The 25,297-nt window shown below is 36.4% G+C and overlaps 1 protein-coding gene and 1 long non-coding RNA gene across 4 annotated transcripts in view; one reads left to right on the top strand and one right to left on the bottom strand.

Moving 5' to 3' along the window:
- LOC134146068 (uncharacterized) overlaps positions 1-20,195 on the top strand; it is a 149,444-nt gene extending 129,249 nt beyond the window's left edge. Inside the window, exon 4 of the long non-coding RNA XR_009959772.1 lies at positions 19,911-20,195. This is a non-coding gene — a long non-coding RNA (uncharacterized LOC134146068). The remainder of the gene's footprint in view (positions 1-19,910) is intronic.
- ADAMTS18 (ADAM metallopeptidase with thrombospondin type 1 motif 18) overlaps positions 1-25,297 on the bottom strand; it is a 79,199-nt gene that overhangs the window by 18,642 nt on the left and 35,260 nt on the right. For all 3 annotated transcript variants that reach the window (XM_062586239.1, XM_062586238.1, XM_062586237.1), the window contains 8 exons: positions 20,377-20,514; positions 18,748-18,901; positions 17,613-17,708; positions 16,503-16,651; positions 11,653-11,825; positions 9,583-9,713; positions 9,315-9,438; positions 7,867-8,111 (listed from right to left, as the gene is read on the bottom strand). In XM_062586239.1, the coding sequence (XP_062442223.1) occupies positions 7,867-8,111; positions 9,315-9,438; positions 9,583-9,713; positions 11,653-11,825; positions 16,503-16,651; positions 17,613-17,708; positions 18,748-18,901; positions 20,377-20,514 (1,210 nt within the window). The remainder of the gene's footprint in view (positions 1-7,866; positions 8,112-9,314; positions 9,439-9,582; positions 9,714-11,652; positions 11,826-16,502; positions 16,652-17,612; positions 17,709-18,747; positions 18,902-20,376; positions 20,515-25,297) is intronic.

Genomic DNA, 25,297 nt, shown 5'->3' on the forward strand with positions numbered 1-25,297 from the left:
AACAAACATCTAATGTGTGAACACGTGTCAGTAAAAATGGTGTGTATCAACCCTAATAAGACTTAATAAGCCCTAGAAAACCATTCTTTAAAAGAAACTTGTATCTCTCCTGTTTCTTTTTATAGACCAGACCTCAAAATGCTTTAATTGCCATTTACCACTGGAAGGTCCTAGGAGTCCAAGGTATTAGCACAGATCTCAGTGTCTAAGGCAGCCAGAAAACTGTCTGTATCCCAAAAAAGAAAGTATTTATGGGGCCTATCCAAATACAGGAAGTAACTTTATTTTGTTCTTGTGATGAAAGAGGTCTGTGAATGTATGAATGATCAAACTTAGGTCTCTTTCATGGTCCTCTGAGGATGAACTTTTCCAATTTCAGTAGATGCTCTGTGTTCCTTCAAGTGCTCGGGCTGAAATCCTACCAGGCCTTCTAGTAAGTCAGGTAGCAAAGAGGATGCCTGTTCCCACTTGAAAAGTAGTACTTAACTGTTCTTTACTCTGTCATAATAAAGGCAAGAAACAAATGCACCTGAACAACAGGATACAGAGGGAAGGATGAGAAGAGAGAAGAAATATGGCAACCAGTTTTATTCCTGTTAGAGCAATATTCTCCTGATGCTTCAACACAGCGGAAGGAAAGAGAGCAAAAGATCTCTCAGAAGTTGAACAAGACATGTTAATATTCATCACTTCAGAGAACAACCACATAATGATGTAAGAAACCAGCAACCTCTGAGTGAGTGCCTGTGGAGTAAATCCTGGTCACCACACAAGCTGGCCCATCCACATTTTAAGATGTTGGGTTGCATCACCTTCTTGGACAGTAGACACAAGACAGACAAAGTCTGAAACTTTCCCTCTTGTTCCTAGCCAGCAGCCAAAGCTAGAGCCCCTTCCCATCTAGAGGACCACAAGAGGGAGGAACATTCAGAAAGCAAGAGCTGTATCGTACCTCTCTCTCCTATCTCCTGTATCATCCCATTTCAGCTAAGTCAGGAAAAGTATTGGAGACCAAATATTGTAGGGTACAAAAGCATATAATTTAAAGTCCCTTGCACTCAGCTGAAGAATGTTATACAATGTATAATGTTCAACCAAGTTTTCATCAAGAATGCAATGCTATTGCAGAGTTGCAATTTTGCCCGAGTAATGAGCATATAAAAAGTTTTCTATCGTACTTAAAACATTCATTATAAATCCCATCCTTAACAACCCAATAACTGCAGTCTGCATATACAGCCAAGTTATCAGACCCACAAATTTGGAAAGACCTCCAATGCTAGTCTACTTAACTGGATGCAGTCCAGTATCTTTTCAGCCAACTGGCACTTGCTCCCAAATTTACAGCTGGCAAACAACCTCCTTAAACATTTCCAGTTCCTCAGTAGAACTGTTTAACGTCTACCTTTAACACACCAACCACCTGATTTCAGACACAACACTCAGCAGCTCTGACCGCAGGGCGCACAGTTATAAAATTTACAGCTTCTTGAGTTCGAAAACCACAGACTCTATGGCTGGAATCTGCCAGATCTATTCTAAAGAAAAAGAACTGTGGCTTTTGCTTAGGGCATAAAAATGTTAAAACAATGGATAAATTGAATTCTCCTGAGTAAAGAACCTTTTCCTTTTACTGCTAATTTTGATTTCAAAGCTAAACCAAAACTAGCTGTGCATCTGCTCCTCTGCCTATATATATATATATATATATATATATATATATATATATGTGTGTGTGTGTGTGTGTGTGTGTGTGTGTGTATGTATAATATGTGTGTGTGTATTTTTTTTCCGTGCTATCTTAAGCCTCCAATAATATACTCTGGTTTGGGGGGCAAATTTTTAAAGTGCCTATCAACACATCCTTTTTATGACTGATTTGTGCTTTTAAGGTATGTTTTATTGTAAGATACATATGTAAAGTTACTTGCAAATAGACTGAATTTAGAGAGATTAACTTAGACAACATAAGGTTCTTTTTCCTCTATAGTATACTATCTAATGTATAGGAAAACATAAAAGTGTCTGGCATGTAACAACTTGAAAGAATGAATGATTATCTCTGTAAAGGACAAACAGACGTTTATCACTATGGAGTGAAGCTGAGCTTAAAAAAAGAGCAAAATAAAGGAATAGCTACTGTTTACCCACATTTGTTTCATATATTTTCAATTTTACTCATTCTGCATTTGCATAACTTACAAAATGGGCATAAACCTAAATTTAGATTGCCAACATATATGGTAGCTTTGATCTTTCTCTTCAAATTGCATCTATATTTCCTATGTCTCTCCCGTGTTTTGTAAATCTTAGATAATTTTTTTAGGCAGGTATAAAAGCAGTTAGCTTTCTCCAGGAGGGCAGAAGGAAAAGTTCGTGTGTTTGAAAGAGGGGTAAGTGGTGGTATTTTCAGAAAGATGGTTGTGAGTCCTGTGTTTTCATCTATTATGAACCTATGTGTAACATCCAACATCCTGAGCCAGATTCTGATTTCTCTAATTAATCAAGATTTATTCAACCAACTTGCATGAATTTACTTTCTTTGCAGTAGTGCAAATCTAAGCATGGGGCGTATGATGCTGGGGGGAAACTGTTAAACCAATTTAAAAACACAGGACCCTTCTCTATTTTATCCATAATGGAATGGGCACTTATTGGATGTTATCTGTCTGTCACAGTGGCTAATATTAGGAGCTTCAAAGGAAGTGAGAGAACCTGTAGAGGAAGAATTACCCATTAGTTAGCTAGCCAAACCTTAAAACAAAAGCATTTTTATGCCTTCCATATTTTAAAGTCACTTTAAAAACAATGTTAACTAAAAGCTTATGAACAGCTATTGTTTTTCAAGAAAATCCACTAAGGTCATTAAAAGGAAAAAAAGAAGAAAAGAAAAAGAGTATCCTTGAAAGGTCCTGTATGATCTCATTTCTGCTTCAGCTGTTTCAAATTTATCCTCTGTTGTTACTGAGTTTCCATCTTTTTACTGTTCACATGCTAAATGTACAACCTTCAGGGATAGTACGCAGCTAATCTCTCTTCACTAAAGGAGAGCTCTTTTATCCATTATATTGCATCAACATCTGTATCTTATAAGCACATCTTAGCTCTCTCTAACTTACTTTCTCTTTAGGGGAAATCAGTACAAATTTATCATCTAGTAGCTAATAATAAATGTAATGCTTTATAACTGCAGCTTGGCTTTCTCCCAGTGGCAGCTAGATCATCAGTAAAGTCACTCCACCTGGCTTCCTTTCTCCTTTTTTCCCTATCGACAAGAAAGAAATGATTTACTGGTTTTAATTAGACATTTTCCTGCTTTGAAGCTCCCTTCACCTTCCTTTCCTGTGAATGTTTGCCTCTTTGTAAAGCATCCTCTCCATCTGTTACTTATTGTTGTCAAGATGAACCATCTTTCTTCACCAAGGTTTCATAGTTCCCTGATTCAGTATTTCACCAAGTGTGAGGTAGAGTGCAGTGAGGATACTGGTTCTGTCTCATCCTGAAGAACTTTACTGTGCTTTCTCATATCAGATTGGAGTCTTGAGTCAATCCATTCTTCTTCAGCTCATTAATGAAACGGAAAACCAAATTATCAAACTCCCTTGTTTTTGAGTGAGTTTTCTAATTCACACTCATGCAGTATTTTTCATCCCCACATAACAGTTCAGTTTGTTTTGCCCTTTCAAAACCATGCCTGTAATTCCAGTCAGTCGAGGAGAGTGCCTGAAGACTGCAGCAAAGGGCGGGCTCGAGCGGCCGCCGGGAGCCTGCCGATGGCCCTGTCCCTGGTGCTCTGCTAGCTGGGGTGGCTGTTGGGGAGAAGAACATCTGCAGCACTTAGCGGACCACTGTCAGCCCTGATTTCCAAAGCTGAATAAATGAATGCTGAGTTACACTTAATCCTTCCTCAAGTTACGTCTTTTTCAGTTACCAGAAAAACGCTCTCAAGGTCTTTTAATTAAAAGTATTGACCTTAGATTAGCTCTAACCAAATTACAAATAAATTAATTAGCTGGATATATTCAGCTACGTTAAAAAAAAATCCAGTATGTTTCCAGTTAAGATAACACCATGACATTATAGAACTCATATTTTTAAAACCTGGTATTAATTCCTCATCCTAGATTATCATTTAACTGTCATATTTCTACTACTTTGAGCTTTGTCTTTGGTTTCACCTAGCCTAAATCTGGCCATTTTGGGACCTGCCTTCTGAATCCCTAAAGATTTTTCATTTCAGCTTTTATTGGTTTCTACAAACCCCCAATCACCAAAGTATCAATAATACAAGTGCAACTTCAGAACGATTCACTGGCCAATTCACTGGCTTAACTGCACTGCTTTCGCTCCATGTGTGAATTTACTTCTTGAACAACCCAGGAAAAGCTCTAATGAATTCCTAAATCTGGCTATACATTTACACTTCCAGTAGCTGTACTCTGGAAACACTAGTCCTACACATTTCATTCCACATTCTTCGCACAATGTTCTCCTCCTCCTCAGAAAGTATTTGGCCAGTGAAGTTTGTATTTTTTCTCTCACAACCTAGTTAAATTACAGAGTTACTGCCCTTTGTCTTCTTTGGTATGACTAGCTCCCGTAATTACATACGTACATAGCTATATAATGAATATTTATTTTTTCTAATATTCCAGTATAAATATGAAAACATGATATAATTCTTTTTCTTGTCTCTTATCCATTTTTGAATAATGTTTTAGGACTACAAAAACTGAAAGTCTGCTAAACTAAACCATTGAAAAATGTGATAGAAAAAACACAGATGCATAGGAACATGCTGTAAATAATATGTCATAAATATGAAATATTTAGTGTGACTGCAAGGCTGGATTATTGCTATTTTTGTGATATGCAAGAAAACAAGGAATTTTAAGATTTTTTTTCTAATTTGGATTGCATCCTTCTCATGTTATACATGCTTCAGATGTCTCTTTCAAGCAAATAGCTTGGAGAATGACTGCATTTCAAAGGAAGTGATAGCCTTGAGCACTGACTTGCCAGACCTGTCTGGACCCATACCTGGAGAGCACGGGTCCTGTCCTCCCTGCGAATGCTGCTCAGGGGACACATACAGCCTGAACTCGCTGGATCCATGCAGTCTGGTTTACATCCAGAAACTTAGTCAAAAACCTGGACTGTTAGGTTCACCACACAAATGTCTAGCTAAACTAGGACTACAAAAGCAAACAAGTACAAGCTGTGTTCATCTATCATGCAGAAGAACACAGTGGAATAGCAATAAATACACCCACAAAAAATTATATTTTATGTCCACCTGAATAAGAAAAGTTCCTGCATTTATGCATGTCATTTATTCTGTTTCTCAGTACAAGCAGTGTATGTTTCTATAAGGACTCTTTCAATTCTTCTGGGAAAAAAAAATCTAGAAAATAATTACTAAATCGCTGTTGAATACAACGCAACTAAAAATAAAGAAAAAAATACCTAAATGTCACAGGAAGAAGTTGAGGGATTACTCCTGGAAAGCCTTATCTGACTGAAAACCAACTTACTTAGATAAAAAAAAAATTGCTAGCAGGACTTGTTTTGTATGCTTCTCTGAAAACTACAGAAGACAGAAAAATAAAAATGAAGCTAACATGTAGTATGCTCCAAGGTTCCTTTTATTCAGCCCTCTATCAGTTTCTAGAATTTATAGTTGAAGTAGGATATCTTAGATTATTGTTGCTGCAGATTTTCAGCAATGCGTGTATTACATCATAAAAATTATTTCTTAAGTTTTCATTGGTATTTTTGCTGCTTAGTTATTGAAAAATAAAAATTGTGCAGATCTTTGAACACATAAGATTTTGCTTTTTTCTAAATTCAATTTGCTGAATGTTGTTTAAATTACTGAAGGAAAAAATACTAACTGCAGCTCATAGATATATATAATTGGGAAATACGTGACTGTAACATTTTTAGCTGTTAGAATCCCTAGTTACCAGTGCTAGTGGTGTAGGTATTTCAATAAAAATACAGAGGAAGTTTAAATAAGCTCTCATAGGAGCAATAGCCTCAAGTTAAAAGTTAAATCTTAATAAAACTGTTTAACATAATTTGATAGGATGAAAATAGAAGTGTTATCTGGCATTAAAACAAGATCTTTTTTTTTCTTTAATCTCTATTCTGCAAAGTATTTGCACAATATGCAGCCAAGTAAGTCATCTTCTAGGCAATTTATTATTCATACTTTAGTTCTGTAATAATGAAGTTCAATTTACTTTGTATTATGACAAATAAAATTCCCATGAGTTCAGTTTAACATTTCATAGTATTTATAAGTGTGCTTGCTGCCATGTAAGGCTATTTTGGAAATGATTTGCAGACAGGGAAGCATATCTGTAACTTGTAGACCAAACTCTTCTTTGGACTAAAGTATCCATATTAACACACACACCCAGAATGAAAATTCTTCAACTGAGAAAAAAATGTTTTAAAAAAGCATTGCAAATCATAATAATCGTGTGTGAAAATACTCACTTTTAGTCCACAACAGGTTGTCCATCCTAAAGCAAAACTCTTATGTTCAAGGTCCACGAGCTTCAATGGCTCTTAAAGATAAGTTTAAGTATGATACTCAATCAATATGAGTATCTGTAAGGCTGTTAAGTATTCCAAACAAAACTTGTACTGAATAGTTGTAAAAGTTCAAATAATCCTTGAAGAATATATATTTCATTTACAGTCTATATTTACTGTGTTTCTTAGTTCAACGGAGTAAAGATGTGTAAGAGAGGATGCAGAGCTCTCAGGTGACCATTCCTGCTGAACTTCGGCAGAGAGCAGTTTTTAGTTGTGGTGTTACCGTGGGGGTGAAGAACCACAAATTGCTGCCTCGGAGAGTGGGTACAGCACTCAGCCTCCCGCTCCCCTGGGGCACTCACGAGAAAACCATGCATTTGGTACCGAGCCGACCAAGGCATTGCTGGCAGCTGCGGGAAAAACTAAACCCTTCTGGGGAGGGCTCCTGCTTTCTCACAGGGAAGGACTCATCAAAACGAACATAACAGATGAGCTACAAATCCCAAGATTTGCTACAGCTTTCTAAGAAAGCAGGCAAAGTAATGTAGCTAACAGTCACCCAAGACTTCTGCAATTCAGCCAGCAACTGACCATCAGATGTTCTGATGCATTTTCAAAGAAACTCTCATAAAACAACCCAATACAGAAAGAGATTTTTCTTAGAAGAAAAGTTTGTATGACCAGTTTCAAAATTCTTACACTGGAACAAACCATATCAGCACCAATTTATTTTTTGCTAAATATAGTTTCAATACAGGGCACCTGGCAGATGGAATAGGTATAAGTTTGATTAGGCAATAAATATATGTAAGATTTATTATCCTATATGCTGTCAGCAATAAAACTGAATCAAGAGAAATTACGTAGGAGCTACGTGCAGTACTCAGACCATCTGTTTCCCAAGGAAGATGTAAAAATGGCTACATGTGTCCAAAGTTTCGGAAGCATTATTTGAAACTGTTACCCTTAAGCTTTAACATGATGTTAGACTTAATTTTACATCACTGAATTTTACTGTATACCACTTATGGGATGGGTTTATAATCTCTATTACCATTGTGCAACAATTGAAAAATAATGGCATGTGATGTGTTTTACGCATTTTTCTTCTCTCAGAAGTTGTGACACTTTGCTAAACTTCAGAACTTGATAAACCAGTGAAAGGCCTTTCAGTCCAGCATGACTACACAATTAAGTCTGAACACTATCGTGACTCAATGCTATTCTTTAATCCAGCTGAGAGCGACAGCACAGAGCTAAAGCTGTCGTTACTAATTCTGTAATAGACATCAAGGAAAGAATAAACAGCAGAAAGCTTACTTCAAAGACCAGCGTCTCATTAGTCGGTCCTGCTGCATATAGACTCTCCGGATGGTTAAAAGAGCGTTGATAATCAAAAACGGTCCCAGCAAAAGAGAACTTTCCTGGCCAGTCAATTGTCCAGTCTCCCGTTAGATAATACTTTTTACTGAGGTTGCGTACTGCAAGATAGCTGGTTGAGATTTGCATTTCATGGAGCTGTATACTGCGTGCTCCTGCTGGAATAGTGACCACGGCATAGTAGTCTGAAAAGAAAGAAGTGAGCAACAATTCTGCAGTTGTCATACAGGTAGAGATGTTTTATCCTTTTGGAGTCAACAGTTTGAAAGACACTGAAGGCAGCTGTTCTGATCCATTAAAAGTTACTCAATTTTCACAAGGACATACCAGATCTGATTTTAAAACTCCTATGCAGCCTGTAATCAGAGTAATTCAGAGGTGTTTCAATTCCTGGAATTTTTTTTGTGACTGAAGACAAGAAAAAGCAAGTTCACCTTAGAAAAATGCATATCAGACAAATGGTGTTTTTACTGTAATGGTTTTACCATGTTTTCCCTGCAGTTCCTTAGAGTAGCTGGAAGGTACTGTTTCAACCAAGGACGAGTTTTGGGGTTGAGATGCACTCAGACACAGAGAGCTTTCACAGAGCCCTGTACACCACTGGATCTCCCTGCTGTGACCAACTACACTGTGAGCATTTAGAAACCTCAGTCATTGTACAGTCTGATCAGACATCACTGCACATGGCTAATTTTGCTGAGCATTCGGTTCAGATTGTTTTCCTAGCATTGTATTTTATCTCTGTATAACTATATCCTAAATATTTTCCTGGTCTGTATCACTGTAGCATTGACATGTCTTATGATTATGAGTAAATGAATCCTCAAAATACGACCAAAGGTAAAGAAGTATTTATTATCTGTAACTTATGCATGGGAAATAGAGGGAGAGTGAGATTATTTCCTAAGAAGCCTGTGACAGTCCAGTGAAGAAAAGTCCCAGTGATTGGGTCATTCTTTGAATCAATGGGATAGCTTCCAATGAATTTATTTTGAAAATGGACATGGAAGTGCTGTCATGTTTGGCATTATGCTGTGTACTACTGTTCATATCTTCCACAAGCTCATTACAGACAGAATTATTTTCAGCTATTTTTTCACTTGCAGAAATTCTAAAATCTTTTTTAAAAGAAAATTGAAATGTAAGGGGAAAAAAGTAGCTTAGGAAACAAGAGGAATGTTTGCAAATTAACTAACCAAGACTTAATGTTCATATCTTTCCTGCTACCAAGGAGGAAGAGAAATGTGAACTCTCCTCTCACTCTCCCTGTGATTTCCAGTTCACATCTGGACTTTCAGCCACTGCCCTAGTGAGCAAGGAGTCATACACATTACATGGGGATACAGCAGAGCAATGAGTTGATGATCATGTGGAACAGTTTTCCTTACCATTAGCTTTGTGCTGGATCAAGTATTGGCCTTTAAAGAACTTGCATGTTGAATTATCTCCTTTACAAACTCCACAAGCATCCAATACAGCTTTGGAACCAAGTCCATGATCACACCCTACTTGCTGCAACCAAAAGGCAGAAGTGAAGGACTCAGACACAAGGGAATCTGAAGAAACAGCTGCATTTTTGATAAAGAAATCAATTGTCCACAAAGAAAAAAAGAAAAAAAGGATCGTAGGATTGTAAGAAACTTAATTTTATCTTACTTCGCAAATTCCATCAATGCAAACATCATATGTATTTGGAGAACATGGAGTTCCATCCTTCACTTTGCTGGACATTGCAAAGAAAAAGTCAAAGTCTTCAGCTGTGCAGTACAATTTACATCTATCTTCCTCTGGGAAAAAAACAAGACAAGAAAGCTTTAGCAGACAAAAGAGAGTTAAACCCATCCCCTCAACCTCTGCCATCATTTCTTCCCACATCCTAGGTGACATTTGGAAGCTACAAGGGTTATTTGTGGTTGGTCACATATGGGGACTTCAAGACAAGCAGAAATACAGCCACATACAGTAGCTTATATTATGCTATTTTAAAATAACATGTGAATTTGACAATCCAGACACTCACAATGGTGAGTGAAACTGGTGTTTCAAATTCAACACTAGTGTGAAAATACACATATAACTATGCTGCTGATGTGGCCCTAAATTTCAGCAATACTTGTGCACAGTTTCAAGTTTCATTTATTAAGAGGAATGGGAGATTTGTAGTATTTTCATTTATTTTTAAGTAAAAAATGAAAATGAAGTAAGATGGCACAAAAGGTAAGTTCAGCTGGAAGCACTTTTCCTCTAAAAAAATCACAAATTTATTCTTCTACATGGACGGTATATTATGCTTCTGAAGGGCTAATAAATTCTACATAGGAAAATCCAGTGATGCTGTTGAAATATTGTAACTGCTGAAGCACACAATTTTCGTGCAAGTAAGGGACTAAAAAAAGCAACATAACTATTTTCAGGAGCATGAAATTAGATTCAAAATACTTTTAGCATTTAAATAAGCAGCTGGATTTTGGATAGTACTTAGCACTCTGCTCTTTCTACAGAGTCAAAACGTGTAGCAATTTTGAAAACCAGACCATGGTTTTAGGAGCACAAGTATAGATCTTGGGGGAGATTTTGAAAAGCAGTTAGGAGAGTTACGACAGTGAGGCATTTTTAATTTCTGAGTTACTTGGGGACTTCTTCCTTTTGAAAATTATGTCCTTTGTCCCTAATTTTAAGCTCCTATTTGTTTTGCTAAATGTATCCTTCTTGCCTTTAAAATCAATGTGGGTTAGCTTAATTGCTGTTAAACAAGACGCATCTTTCTGCCTATAATGCAGCATCCATTGTGACATGCTGTGAAACTGTATTTTTTCTTTCCCCCACTCATAATGGCTTATACAACATAGATTTCTAAACACCAACCAAAGTGCCTCCAAAATCTTTTGAAGGAGATATAAACAGACTATAAATAAAAGTTACTTGTGTGCACATATAAAATTGTGTGTGTAATACCTATCAAAGCGAATTTGTACAGGTCTAAATAGAGCAGCTACAATGTGATATGTGCTAGTCACTTTTATGACTAGCATATATGCAAGTTTATGAAGTAGTATCAATCGCACTTAAAATGGTGCTTCCAAACTGCAGAAAACATTGGTTATATCTGATAAAAATGAATATTGATTCTAATTACAAAATAAAATTCTGCAAAGGAAAAGTGAACTTCTGCAAAATACAAGAAATAGTTATTGAGACCTGACCTTTATAAAGGTCTAGTAGTAAAAGATATCCTTAAAAATTTGATGTCAGTACATTGTTTGTTTTTCCAATTCTCATGGGACTACACCAGTAGAAAAGTCAAAAGGTTGATTTATTGTTACATTTAGAAATCTGAGAACATTCCAAATGAAGGAAGAGTCTGGTAGTGTTATTGTGGGACCTCATATTTCCCATGCTGAAAAATCCATGGAAATTTTTTTGTTGTTTTGTTTTACGCTAAAACATATATAATATAAAAGAGAGGGTAGCAACAGCCAGGGAGTCATGCCAAGGACAAAGATCTAAATTCACAGTCAAAATCAACTCTGCGTGTTCATACAGGCAGCATCACACAGAAGTCGAGATTCAGGTATGCTGAAAAGCAAACATATTCCCAAATAAGCCAACTGAATTTCTGTTTGCTTACATCAGGGTGACATTTGCTCAGAGAATACGGATGAGTTACAGATTTATAGCTTGCTTCCTGCAATTGACTTGTTTCCATCAGAGCGGTGCTATAATTACCTTCCACTTTAGTGTACGGCTTCCATTTGTAGTACCATCCCCGGAAGGGTTTGCTGTTGTATTCTGCACACTGCTGGGCACGGAAGTCCAGACTATTTGGTGGACATGGCTGATAATTGCAAAGTTGATAAATACGACTTGAGCCTTGACAGAATTTGCCACCATACTGTGGCCTAAAAAAGAAAAAAAATATATTTTTCACAACCTGCAATGTATATGATATTACACGCGCACTGACAAAATGAGAGGACTTACTGTCTTAAGAGATCAGTATTTCTAATATGGCCATTAATTTTCATGATTGCTAAAACTAAGCAAAGCTGCCATGCAATACCTATTTGGATCACTGCAAACACAGCAAAGATGCAGCCAGTCAGAAGTGAATCATGTTCGCACTGATTTAAATTTGTAGAGCTATTTTGTATTGGTTGGTTTCAGTCTTCTTATATAGCTATTTTTACTTTGCTGTAATCCAGGAATGAACATGTGCAAAGAATTATCCATCAAAGTAAGAGTTAATAGGGGATAACTGGGAAAACTGATCAAACATAAACAGAATGAGTGATTATATTATAGCTGTTTGTTTTGTAAATCACTGTAAAAAATGTAATGACTTTTAAATAGTCAAGGCTTAGTTGCCCTACTTTGGGAAAAACGTTGAAGTTCATGGTTAACTTCAAACACATTGCATCCGCTTCAGCAGACCTTACCTGGGCATTTTCCTTAATGTTGGCCAGTATGAAAAGAACATATTCTGTTACTTTGCTAGCATCTTACATTATCAGAATAATCATTTTTAAACTATTGGGTCTACATACACGACTGTAAACCAATTTTAAACATAAGTCTTTTTCTTTTCAGAGTGAGTGATCTCTTAAGCTGCTGAGTAATACATTCACTCACATTTGTATTCCTTATGGATCTACACTGGAATCCACTGATGTTATTGTTGCAGTTTCACAATCAGATATACATCTGCAAGTACTGTGCCAAGTCTTCAAAACCCCAAACTACAGGAATTTGTGTGATATTGTACTGTTTCTTGCATCAAGTGAAAAAATGTAACAATTCTGCACCTGCATACATTCACATCATGATTTTTAAAAATGTAAGGAACAGACACACTTGGAAGGCAAGCTGTGATCTTTCAGCAGATGGCTTGGCCATGTTACACACACTTTAAGGGAAAAAGTAGAATAATTTAAAAGATACTGGATTTATACAGTTGCAAAAAATATAATGGAGTTGTTTGTCTAAATCCCTAAACCGGATGTGAAAATTTTATATCATGCAGCTTCTCTTAATGTGCATCCTACTATGGAGTAACATTGGGGCAGCTTGGTACAGCAGGGATGAGAGAACTCAGATTCATTTCATTTTTATACTATTTCCTTATTGTAAATTCTAACCCTCATACTTTTCTAAAAACAAGCTGGGGTTTGGTTTTCATGTTTTGTCTCAGCTTTGAAGGTACTGCTGGCTGAAGGTGTTGGCTTTGCCAAAAATCTAGACTGCAAAACCTAGTCAGCAGAGGAAGGAGTGGAAACCCCTCTACTCATCCATTTATAGCTGGATAAAGCAGCAGGGGAATGCACTGTAGGAGAAACCTTCCACTGACCTTTCCTGAGGTCGTCTACTAGCTGTGCTGACGCTGGCTCCAACAGCAAAGGTCTTAAAAAGGCAAATGTTCTGTCCTAATTGGTGGCGATTCAGTTTCTGAGGGATGGGGAGGATGCATCTTTAAGTAGCTATCAGTGAAGTCAGGGAGTATTTATATTGTTTTTGTGCAATTGGTGGGAGCTTTGAGTTAAGGCAGCCAAGCTGTTGGGTCTATATTCAATTCTCTACTGACTTTCTTTACAGCTTTAGCACATTTATTTATTTATTTTTGACCTCCATCCCCAGAGAACAGGATTTTTCAGCTGTAAGGGAAAGAAGCAATCCAAGTTGTTTCCAAGTAAATGCCACCAAACAAGCAATATAGTAGGATTATTTATGGCTAGATCGTAACTTCTATCCACAGTCTTGCATTTGAGGGTGATGTAAAATTCCACCAAACTAAGGGAGTGCTGGAAAAGATGTTCTGGTTCTGAGCTCTCTTACAGCATTTTAATAACACAGCACACGGCCATCACTGAAACTGCTGGCCAGAGAATTGATGGACTTTTCCTCACTTTCAGTTTTTTACCGATAAGTTGTCAATAATAATTATGTAAGCCATAAGAAACTACACTTAGATCTACAAAACTGAATTGTTGAGCAGAGTCCGTTATCTACACTGATACACTGACACTTACAGTACTAGGAGGGTTTGGTTCGACTGTCCACAGAAGCACTTGTTAACATAACTGCTCCTGATGGAAAGCTTTGCCAGTGTTGGGTATGCCAGTATTTCTGTAGTAGTACAGCACTCCTCATGCAAACAGCCTGTGTTTTCCATCTATCTGTGTAAACCCCAGCTTCGGCACGTGGAGGCAAAGATCCTGGCATGAGCTGATGCTGTTAGAGCTGAGGCCTTACTGAGGATTACTGGCAAGGAAGAATTTTTTTGAGAAACAGTCTCCAAACAATGAGTTGTAAAAACCCTTAAGAAGTAACTGCAAAATATGTCAATACTGCACTTCGTATAATGCTACAAGAGTAGCTTAAATTAATTCTGCAGTACTCTGTTCTACAACAGATTTAGTGAACAATGAAAGAAACTGAGATGAATACTCACTGGAATGCAATACAGAGTGAGAAAACATGGAATGATATTTATAGTAATCTGATCAAGAGAAATATTTCTTGCATTATGAAAGGAATTAGACCTTGAGATTCTGGAATTCTATTTTTGTCATGGTTTGTGATCATTTAAATTCAAGTGTGAACATTTCTGCTTGTATTATAACCATATTATTACAAATAACCATAAATTGCAAAGCTAGACTATTTTTCCTGTGTAAATTCAGAGGTCTTACAAGATCTTTAACAATTTTCATTTTTAATGTAATGTTTTAAACAGCAGCATTGGTTTACACAAGTTTACATGTCCTCGGTGTTCATAAGGAGTCAGTTGTTTTGAAAAGCAGACTACTTATATAAAAATCTTATTTTAGAATTCAGCCAGTCTTCAGAGATCCATAGCCTTTGTCCTGATTTCTTACAGAAATATATTTTATTCTTTGTTATCTTCAGAATTCTGCTATCCAAAATCTTCTAACTAGCTTTTGAACAAAACAAATATTAGCTCCTACACAAATCTGGATTAGGAAAACTGAAATAAATATACTGCATATGAAGTAATATATGCACTGAAATACATAAAAGTCTGAAATATATTTACAAAGTTTAAAAAAATTGTTTACTTGTCATTATAGAGATTAACAATGAACAGTAAGTTATTAATCTTTTCATGTAGTTTAACATTAGAAATGGATAGAATCATTTTTCTGATTAATCTACATTTATATAAAAAGCACTGTTGGTCAGTGATGTGAAATACAGCTACACTGTTCTACAGTGGCTTACTTACAGTCCACTTACAGTCTTACTTCCAATTTAATTATCACTAATGTAATAAAATTAAATTTAGTAGAGAGATGATCCAGTTCTGGTGTCAAGTCTTATATGAATTCATATTAAAGTTAAAATGGACTGATCACTCTCTATGCAAGTTTTAAATACACCCTGCTGCAGTAATAGACACATTTCATGCTAAAGAGCTTTAGTTTTAAAACCATTTGAATCATAATTTTTCTAATATTGAACCAGGTGGAGGCATTCCAACTTCCAGACATTCTGCTGTGGTATAAGGACAACAATCCAGGACTTGAGAATAAATGCAGAGAACAATGTGCCTGCATGTGTATTTAGCAGGAAAAACAGAGACCAAAGTATGAAAATACATGTATGGCATGCAATTGAGAACCTGTGTTCTCTTGCTAGATGTGTTATTAAACTATCTAAATATTTTTTTTTCAAAATATACTGAGGATCAACAGAAAAGCTTGAGAAAACGCTCTGCTATGGATCTGTAAAGACTGTTTCAACTAATTGAGAGTAATAGACTATTTTAAGTAACTCACATTTTCCCATAACATAGTATGTGAAGTGCGGATATTATTACTGAAACACTGTATAGTAGATGTGAGGCTTCTTTATAGCCTCATATAAACTGCGACTTTTTTTTCTGTTTTTATTACTGCAGTTTAAATGTTCTTTGTGTTGTGTACAATGAATTGGCTTTAAACATTTTCGGTTTACTATCCTGGATAGTGATGTCATCAGAAGTCTTTAATAGCCTACAAGAGTTTTTTCAGTTAGTCTTAAGTTATTAGGTGTGAATATTTTTATCTGGCATTTCTTTATTTCTGCAAGTATGTGCAGTTACACAAAATAAATTGCATTCAGTTTTCATATTTGTTCCAGAGGTGCTTTAGAAAACTAGTCTGTGGATGGTAAGCTTTTTAATGTAGAACATACCTCTAATACAGATACTGAATATGACCTTGAAGAGAATTGGGAGATTCATCTAAGTTAAAATGCAATACAATGAGCGTGAAAAATTCCTGTTGTCAAAAAAAATCCTTTTGTATTCTTTGATGAGCTCTACATAGGAATCATTAAATCTTAATCATGTGAAGACTTGCCTTATGTTCTACCAGTCTTTAAACAAACCTCTGCTTTCTATTATCAGAACATACTCTGTCTTTCAGTGTTCCCTAACTACTGATAGGTCATACTGGAGAAGAAGGAAAATCTTAGAATGATTTCCACACATCCTAACAAAAAGGGACTCTACGTCTTTTCTGATTTAATAACATAAATAATTAATATAAAAATAATACCTTTGCATATCTATGTCTTACTTTGGATTATTGCAGTGTCTTTCTTGATACGTGACCCCACCTCCACAAGTCCGAGAACACTCTGACCACTCAGACCAGGCAGACCATTGGCCATTGACAGGCTTGGGTCCATGTTCACCGTATTTGACACACTGTCCTCTTCGACACCACTGCCAAAAAGTATGCCAAAAAGTACCCCATCAGAGATAGCAGTAACTACAAAGTGCAAAAAAGAAAAGATCTACTTTTAAAAGCCTCAGAGTTAGTGCTTAACCCTGCAAACATGAGGTCTCCCACAGGACTCAATGAGATTACAGTAGAACAAGGACTCTGACGCAGGACACTGGTCAACACAATGATAAAGGGAAGTGATGTTCTAAAACGTGCCCAGGCTCTGGGTTTAAGATCTCTGAGGTATACATTTTTAAAACTGTACTCTAACTTCTCAGCTTACTTATTCCAAAATACTCCATTTTAATTGATGCTCTTGGGCTGTCAGAACATCAAAATTGCCCATCTCATTTAGAAATAGGCTGCTAAAGTTCTGTTAAAATGTCTTCCTTTTATCATTCACTTATTAGACATTGCAAAAAGAGAGAAAGGGAGATAGAACATGATGTCAGTAACTTCAAAATGAAAACAATATTCCAATGGAAGAAACACGTTACAACAAAATAAAATATTTCATGTAACTATAACCTTAAGTAAATTACAGGGTTCAATTAAAACAAATAACCATGTTCTTTCAGTAGTGATCACTGATGATAGTATGCATGGCGACCTTAGTTTGTATAGCCAATTTTATGACTTAAGGAATGCTTATTACAGAGTGGAATTTGAAGTCTTGATCTAATTTTTGTTACAATCAGTGGAATTTCTTAATGACTTAGATTTGCCAGAAGTATCCTATTGCATAATTTGATGGGAGGGAGATCGCTCCCCACCATCATGTATGTGTCACTGCAAGGAGCAGTCTTTTGCAATGCAGTCTTTTACTGAGCAATCCAGCCACCCATAATATGAAACCTGGAGTGATCTGGAGAAAACTGGTTTTGACAGGAGTTAGTATTTGACCCAATACAGTCTAACAATAATTTAGAATGATGTAGTCCTATTAATAAAATAACATACCATACTTATGCCACAAGGTGTTCCTTCTGCTGCTGGCATGAACTTTGTCTCACATCTGTGACCCACTTTGTGACACCAGAGAGACTTGCATATATCCTGAAAAGAAAAAGAACTTGTACTCATATAATTGCCCATTATTTCCTGGTGTTTAGAAATAGTAATAACTGATATATGCTTTTGCTATCTTAAAAGCTATATGAATAAAACCTTCTTCTGAACTTAGAAAATCTAGACTTTAAGATTCTTAGCACAGCACTATTCTGTATATTGCCTTTGTGTTCATGCACCGTTTCACTGGATTTTTTTTTTTTTTTTTTTTTTTACTTTTTTGAGTGTGAGACTACATGAGAACAAAAACTGTGGTAAAAAGTTCAAGGTCAAAATTAAAACAAATCTACAGGGGTTACGAAATTCCAAAGAGACCCAGTTTTCTAAAACACAGAGATGTCTGGAAACACAGTCCGTTCACAGTGCTGTTCACTCTCACTTCTTTGTTTATTGGCTGTAGAGGAAAAACAGCTGCCATCACCTGATCAATGTGGTTAGTATAAAATAAAATACTGCAGGATAATAATAGGAGTATGAGAAATTACAACACTTCTTTTCAGAATGAGCACTCTGGATTATTTAATAAAACATCTTCTCTAAAGATCAGCAAAGGGTGTAATAGTCACTAAAATAACAGGTTAAACTAGGTTAATCCTCCATCAAAAAACAAGAATATAAGTTACAATTTATTGTTCTAAAATAAGCCTATAGATCTGGTCCAGACTTCCATGCCAATGCGTAAGAGTAAAACGAAACACAATGAACTTCCCCCTCCACAACACACTCTGCAAGTTTTGATCAAAACAGCACTGCCTGCTAATCTCCCTTAGCATTGCAGGTAATGCCTGATCAATCTTTATGTATACAAATTTATACGTCCTGGAAAGAACACATTTCTTTCTGAAATTCCCCTGAGATGGTGATATTCCTCAAGGGAGACCAATGCTTTCAAAGTAAATTGCCAAGCAAGATTAGATTGAGAAATAGTCCAGCCCTGTGGAGAACACGTTATCACTTGTACTTATTTATAAATTCACTGCAGTTTTCTCATGTTATTTTAACTTTTGAAAAGTATATCAATAGGTACCTTTACAAAGCTGAGGTTGCATAGTTTTGCTTTCATTCCAAATTGCCATTTGCACTGGGTATCAGCATCATAGATCTGCCCTGGCAGTTTGTCAGGGTATTTATACTGTCCTGTTTGCTTAGGTTCATCAATCAGGCAAGCTGCTTGAGCTGTACTATAATGAAAACATATATTAATCATGACTATCACCTTTCTATCAGAATATTTTATTTGCTACAGAACAGCAAAAAATACATAGTAGAGTATATAGTATTTTTAACTAGCTTTATTGGCATGCACTGGAATGAGAATATTTGCTGCAGAAGCTAAAATATCTTGACATCTTGTCGGTAGCCTGACCTGCAAAGTTTTAGGGCACAGGAATTTCCAGGCCTTGGCATTATTATGACAAGAAAGAATGCTATCAAATTATTCTTCTCCCTTTATTTCTGTGTAACCAAGAACAAGGTGATCTGTTCTGCTGCTGCATTCCCTTACATGGATTCCCAAAATCAGGATATAAGACAATGTACAGAATCAAGATGACCCATTAACTGCATGTGGATTGACAAACCAAAGGCAGCTGTCGCTGTGTTGTGTGCTTTGGGTTGGCTGAGTCCAGCTTAAGACCACAGGTACACTATGGTCTACTTCTTTTCTTCATATATGCTTGAGGACCCTCATATACAGAGGGTCAGCCTATTCTGGATTTATGTTCCAAATGTATGTCTGTTGGACCATACTGCATGCTGGAGGGCTTATATGACTTTGTAGTTTGCACTCTGCTTGTGCACTTAGAATATCTGTGATCATTTAGCAGTCAAAATCACCAGAACTGTCATCTTTCCTGTCTGCTAGTCTGAAATACTAATTTGGAGTGCAAGGATCAGATCCACAGAAGTATCTAGGTTCTTGATTCTGACTCTAATTAAGGAATTAATATCTAAAACAGCTTTTCAGGATCTGGGACTTAGTACCACTTACTTACATATTTTTTTGGAATGATGCACATTATGCCCATGTAGGACTAACAAAATAAAATACATTTGTACAGGAAAGAAGGACTGCATTTCTCATGATATTAAACATGCATCAAAAGACAGCTCCTTGAAAAAACATCACTGAATAATGCAAACTTGTTAGAGAAACAATTAACATCTCTCTCTCTCTTTTTTCTTTCCCAGAAGCAGTATATGGAAAATGGAAAATGTGCCTACTCATGGCATGAACTACATCAAGAGAGAAAAATTCAGGGAGAAAAGCCACTAGTGTTAATTTACATTTTGTAATGAATTTGGTACCACTGTGTCTGCCCTCTTTTGTGTTCACTTCCTTCTAATTCTCTAATAAACTGAGCTGTGGACAGGAATCCCTGGGAAAGAACGGCATGCCAGTCATTACAGCAGGATATTCATGGAGGGTGAAATTCATTCTTCTAGAAAGAGGCAGGACAAAGACACTTTGCATACATAGCATACCACTTATACGCCTCATAAGTCCAAGTGTGTGGGCTCAAATAGTACGTTGGTTTGAGTACATTTAAAAAGAAGTGAATTTCACACTTTAGTAATTTTTATGTCTGTTCAAGAGTTCATGCCCTGTTACTAAGATATATTCCCTGGCACTGGCCCAGATTTACATCTGACCTACCTGAGAAATTTGTTGAGATACTGCCTGCTGCACACAGACCAAGAAAACACTCCATTGTTTCCTGTTAGTGTGGGAGACATAATATTACCCTCAGCTTTTCTACAAGGATTTCCTTCTCCATCATGAATCATACCAAAGCTGAAAAGAGAACCATACATGAGAGTGGAATCTAGATAATCAGAAGCAAGACAAAATTTGGGGCAGAAGAAACTCTTTCTGGGCAACATCCCTATGCTTGAATTCCACAAAGGGATGAAAGCATATGTAAAAACTAACATACAAATGATTATTAGTATGAAAAAAGCTCCAGTTAGTAGCATTCAAATGTTGTTGCTATCATATACTTATCTGATTAGAGAAAGGTTGTCAAGTTTCCAGAAAGACCCATACTGGTGATGCACAGGAGCTCTGCAGTGGGAGTTAATGACAAGACACTGGCACATAGATACCAGAGCTGCAGACTGTGAGAGACATTTCACCATTAAACAATTTCTCTTTCCTAAAATTCTCCCCATTTATTGTATCATGCATTGCCAGTGAAATTTATTATCTAGTTTTTGTGGTGCTTCTGAAATGAGTGGATGCATTCAGTCATGAAAATGTTCCACTTCACATTATAAAAATCGCTGTTGTACTTGGCTGCCTTGTTGATCGTCACAGAACAAGCCAAGAACTGAGGTTACTTGGAGTCATCTTCCTCACTACTAATGACACTGCTCTTGGAAGGAACTGCTTGGGGTAATAGGGGGGAAAAAGCTAACCTGCCACTGTCTATGATAGGCCTACCCTACAGATAAACAGACGCCAAGTTCCTTGCAATATCATCGTAACACAGGTATGTTATAAAAGGTTTAAATCAAAAGTATAGCTCTTCGTCTATGTAGCATTAGTCAAATGGGACAATAATGTACAAATCAATGCCAAAATCAGGTTTATACTCTAGGTACTATATTGTCACATGAACAATATATGAAGTACATTATTAAAAAAAAACAAACAACCTTGTGATTAATGACTTGTGCAGATAATTACATTAGAGAAATTACCTTGAAGCCACTTTTACTCCATGTTCCCTTCCATCTCCTAATCCTGCCTAGTAACTTGGCTTCTTGCTTCCAGCAGAATTTTCTCCTCTGCCACCAAATGAGTCAGCTCTGACAATAGCCCCATGATGGACTAAATAACCACCATAATGTACCACTAAGAATTAAAGCTAGTTTTATTTCCCCATGTATCATGGTAATGACTGAACAGTCTGCAATTTGACTGAATTTTTGTATCGGGCCACTTTCTGCATTGTGCTGATGACACATTTAGGGAGCAGTAAGGAATTTCTTTGCATCATTTATAGTAATATCCACAATGATAGTATTTTTCACCTTTTCACCCACCAGTTCATAAATACAGAAACCTTTTTATTAGTGGATTAATGCTAAAATTAAGTGTATCAGAGTACATCACAACCCAGCTGTATCTGTAATTATTTCAAGCAGTTTTTTTATATTTTGTTTCTATGCAATTTTCTGAATGTTCTGAAAACACAGTACTCAGGCATGCTTGGGTATGTATGTCTTGTTGATCTCTGCGCCCAGTAGAGAGAATGCTAATAGCATCACTTCTGTCATTCTAACCCAGAAAGACCCTGCTGTTATCCTTGCAATCCTTGTGAAAGGGAAGATGCACATTTAGGGCACGTACAAAGAGAATGCCATTGAGATGGATGGAGGTAAAACACTAATGGATCTTAACTTCTCTCACAGTCATATACTGCCTATAAATCTATCAGCTTAAAACATGCATGCAGTCTGAGCCTTTCTTATCATAGTGACAACTCCCATTAACTTGAATTGCCCAGCAAAATATCAGTGTAGGAATAGAATAGAAATGTTCTCCCAATTTGAAGGAAGAACGGTAAAGCTATGTTCAATCTGTGTACCAAAAGAAGTGTGACTGAATGAATAGAATACCAAGTATTAACATAAACATCTGATTCCATTTCCTATTTTGGCCATTAAATTGCTATATTATCTCAGTCAAATCACTTTCTTTTCCATGCCTCTGATTTCCTCTCTCACTTACTTTGTCTAGACTGAAAGCTTTTTAGTGGGAATACTGCCTTTTATTGGGTGCTCTACACAGTCTGTAGCATCATGTGGCCCTGCTTTCAGTAGAAGTGTTACAAAAATATAATGAATAATAAGCGATAATAAAAGCCATATTAAATATGATAAATGATGTGGAATTTATGGTTGTAACAAAACTAATTTTCAGATTTTTTTTTCTTTCAGTGCTTTATATTTACTCACTGTACAGGACATCTGTGAATTCCAATGTGTTTTAAACAGAAATTTCATAATCTGTTACTTCAGTGTTGTAGTACACTAGTGACTTTATGAATATAATGTGTGCATGTGCAGGGAATATCTAATTCACTGGACTCGATTCTCTATTATTATAAATCATTTCAGGCCCATCAGAGTTACTGCATGTGTTGCCTCAAGCTGAAGATGTAAACTTTCTAGAAAAAAAAATATGGTTTATTCTATAAATGGACAAAAAGCTCCTAACTGAGCTAATATTTTGCAATGCTTTAGAAAATAATAATTTTATTCACATGCATTGCAGCCAAAGAACCTATAGATTTAATATCCACTGACACAATAGGCTCTGAACTCCCAAAGGAACGATTAAGCTTTCAGGTAAAAAACACGAACTATTTAAAGAAAATCATAAAAATATGTAACACCTGGAGCCACTGTAAGTGTAACCTCTACAGTATACAGTATTCTGCTATTATGATATCTTTAGCTTAATATTTTCACAGTGGACCTCATCACCTCCAGAGCTGTCACAGTTTTTCATACACGAGCACACTTTGTTTCAATGGATCTATATTGAAACGAGATCAATATAAAATAGTCAAATCACTCCTTCCAACTATATGTTTAAATATGTGCAATATTTGAGCACTCAGTTTACTAAAGAAGTGAAGAATGGTACCAATCCTACATTTACATTTAAGTCTGTCCTATATGTCTTAAATAGTGAGATCAGGAGGGAACTCTGTGAAATAATGTCTAACTTTCAAAAACACACAGTGGAAATTCAAGGAGTAAAAGGAGAAAACTCCAGGGAACAGGTATTGTCCTGTCAGATGAGAAATACTTTTTACCTTCGCCTGAGCCTTCATTAATTCCCAGAAGACACCACTTTTCAGAGCACTTGTGAAGCTGTTATTTAAGCTGGGATGATCAACAGAGATCTTAAAGTTTCAAAATCATACTGAGCTATCTTACATCATTTATATGATGATGTACTGTTTTCAAAGCTGCAGTCCCATCTATTCTCTGATTATTAGTAAGATTGTAAGGCATAAATCCTCTAAACATTTTTCTTCCAGGAATCTGAGTATTATAGAGACAAAATCCTGTCTTCTTCCACTTCATAGTAAGTAGTCTCAGGAACACCGGCACAAACAAATGTTAACAAAGACATTTTGTATCTGTGGCAGGTTTTTTCCTTCCAGGAGATAAAATGTATTCTATTAGACAAGATGCAGAAGCATGATGCAGGAGCACTAAAGTAAACCAAAGACAGGCTGAATAAAATGGCAGTGGTAAAAAAGAAAAAAATCCAACAACATTGGAAAAAATCCAAGTATAAGATAAGTAATTAATATATCATTCTCTCAAAGAGAATAAGAAGAAGTTAAAGAGGAAGGCAGGCAACTAAAAGACTAAGGGGACAATTCTTGAAAAATAATCTATGGATCGGATTCTCTCCTAACACCGATGGAAGGGCATTAAAAAATTTACTGAGGTCAGTGAAATTGCATTAGTGTAACATGAGCATCAAGCCATAGGTATTTTACTTATTTGGTCTCATTGAAAGCATTGGCACAGTTCCCATGGACTTCACTGGTAGCTGGATTATTCTTTAATTCCTTGTTTCCCTTCAGATGTACAGAAACCTGTGAAAGGGTCACTCATGTAGACATTAGGTCATAGTATATACTGCAGAGCATATCTGTACAATGAAAACTAAATAGTCCTGATTCAGTCATGCAGAATCGGAAGGATTCATGCCTTGACTAAACAGGAGAATACAGTAGCGCTGCCTTTTAAAAAGGTATTCTGTGTAGAAATGTAACTGCAGAAAATAACCATCTATACCTATATTTTCTCTGACCCTTGATTTCATGTTTGTGATCTGCACCACATAGAGAAGCTATGCTTCTATACTGCCAGTGGTTAGAAAGAATTCCATCTGAGCTGTGTTAGAACTGAAAATCAAAAATATGCAGAAAGGCAGAAACCCCCACAAAGGTTGTTCTGAACCAACGTACCCATTAAATAGGTACAGAGAACAAAGAAGGAGAGGTTGAATGGGGTGAATGGATCCAAGACTCTATGAAGCACAGAGTTTTCTGGGAAAGAGACCTTTCAGAGACTCAGAGAGACTGTGTCTCCATACTGTAAGCTGTTCTGTTCCTTCTCTTTTTGGAGCAACCACACTACTACAAGAGCTATTTGTCTACTGGCATATGATAGGAGCATGGGAATATTGTAGATTATTGTCAGCTCTAACTGTTTGTTCTGATTATTTACTGGAATATATATAATGGCAAAAAACAAAAAGAACCACAGGCAGTCGATTCACCACTTAATGCTATAGGACACATCTCTGAGTGAAGAGCCTTGATTTCTGTTTGACCTAAAACTGTCTACAGCTTCCTGCCAAAGTAAGAACAATAGTGATGTACCTGTGTCAGAATAAGGTGACTCCACCTACAGCAGCAAAATAAATGAAAATCTCACAGTGGTTACTTTCAGGATTGCTGAAGAGATGACATTTAATAAAGACCAAAACATTAATGGGAAGCTCTATACAGTCTAACAATTATATTGCTCTCTAAATGATC

Source organism: Rhea pennata, chromosome 13, assembly GCF_028389875.1.
Source record: "Rhea pennata isolate bPtePen1 chromosome 13, bPtePen1.pri, whole genome shotgun sequence".
Taxonomy (NCBI): domain Eukaryota; kingdom Metazoa; phylum Chordata; class Aves; order Rheiformes; family Rheidae; genus Rhea; species Rhea pennata.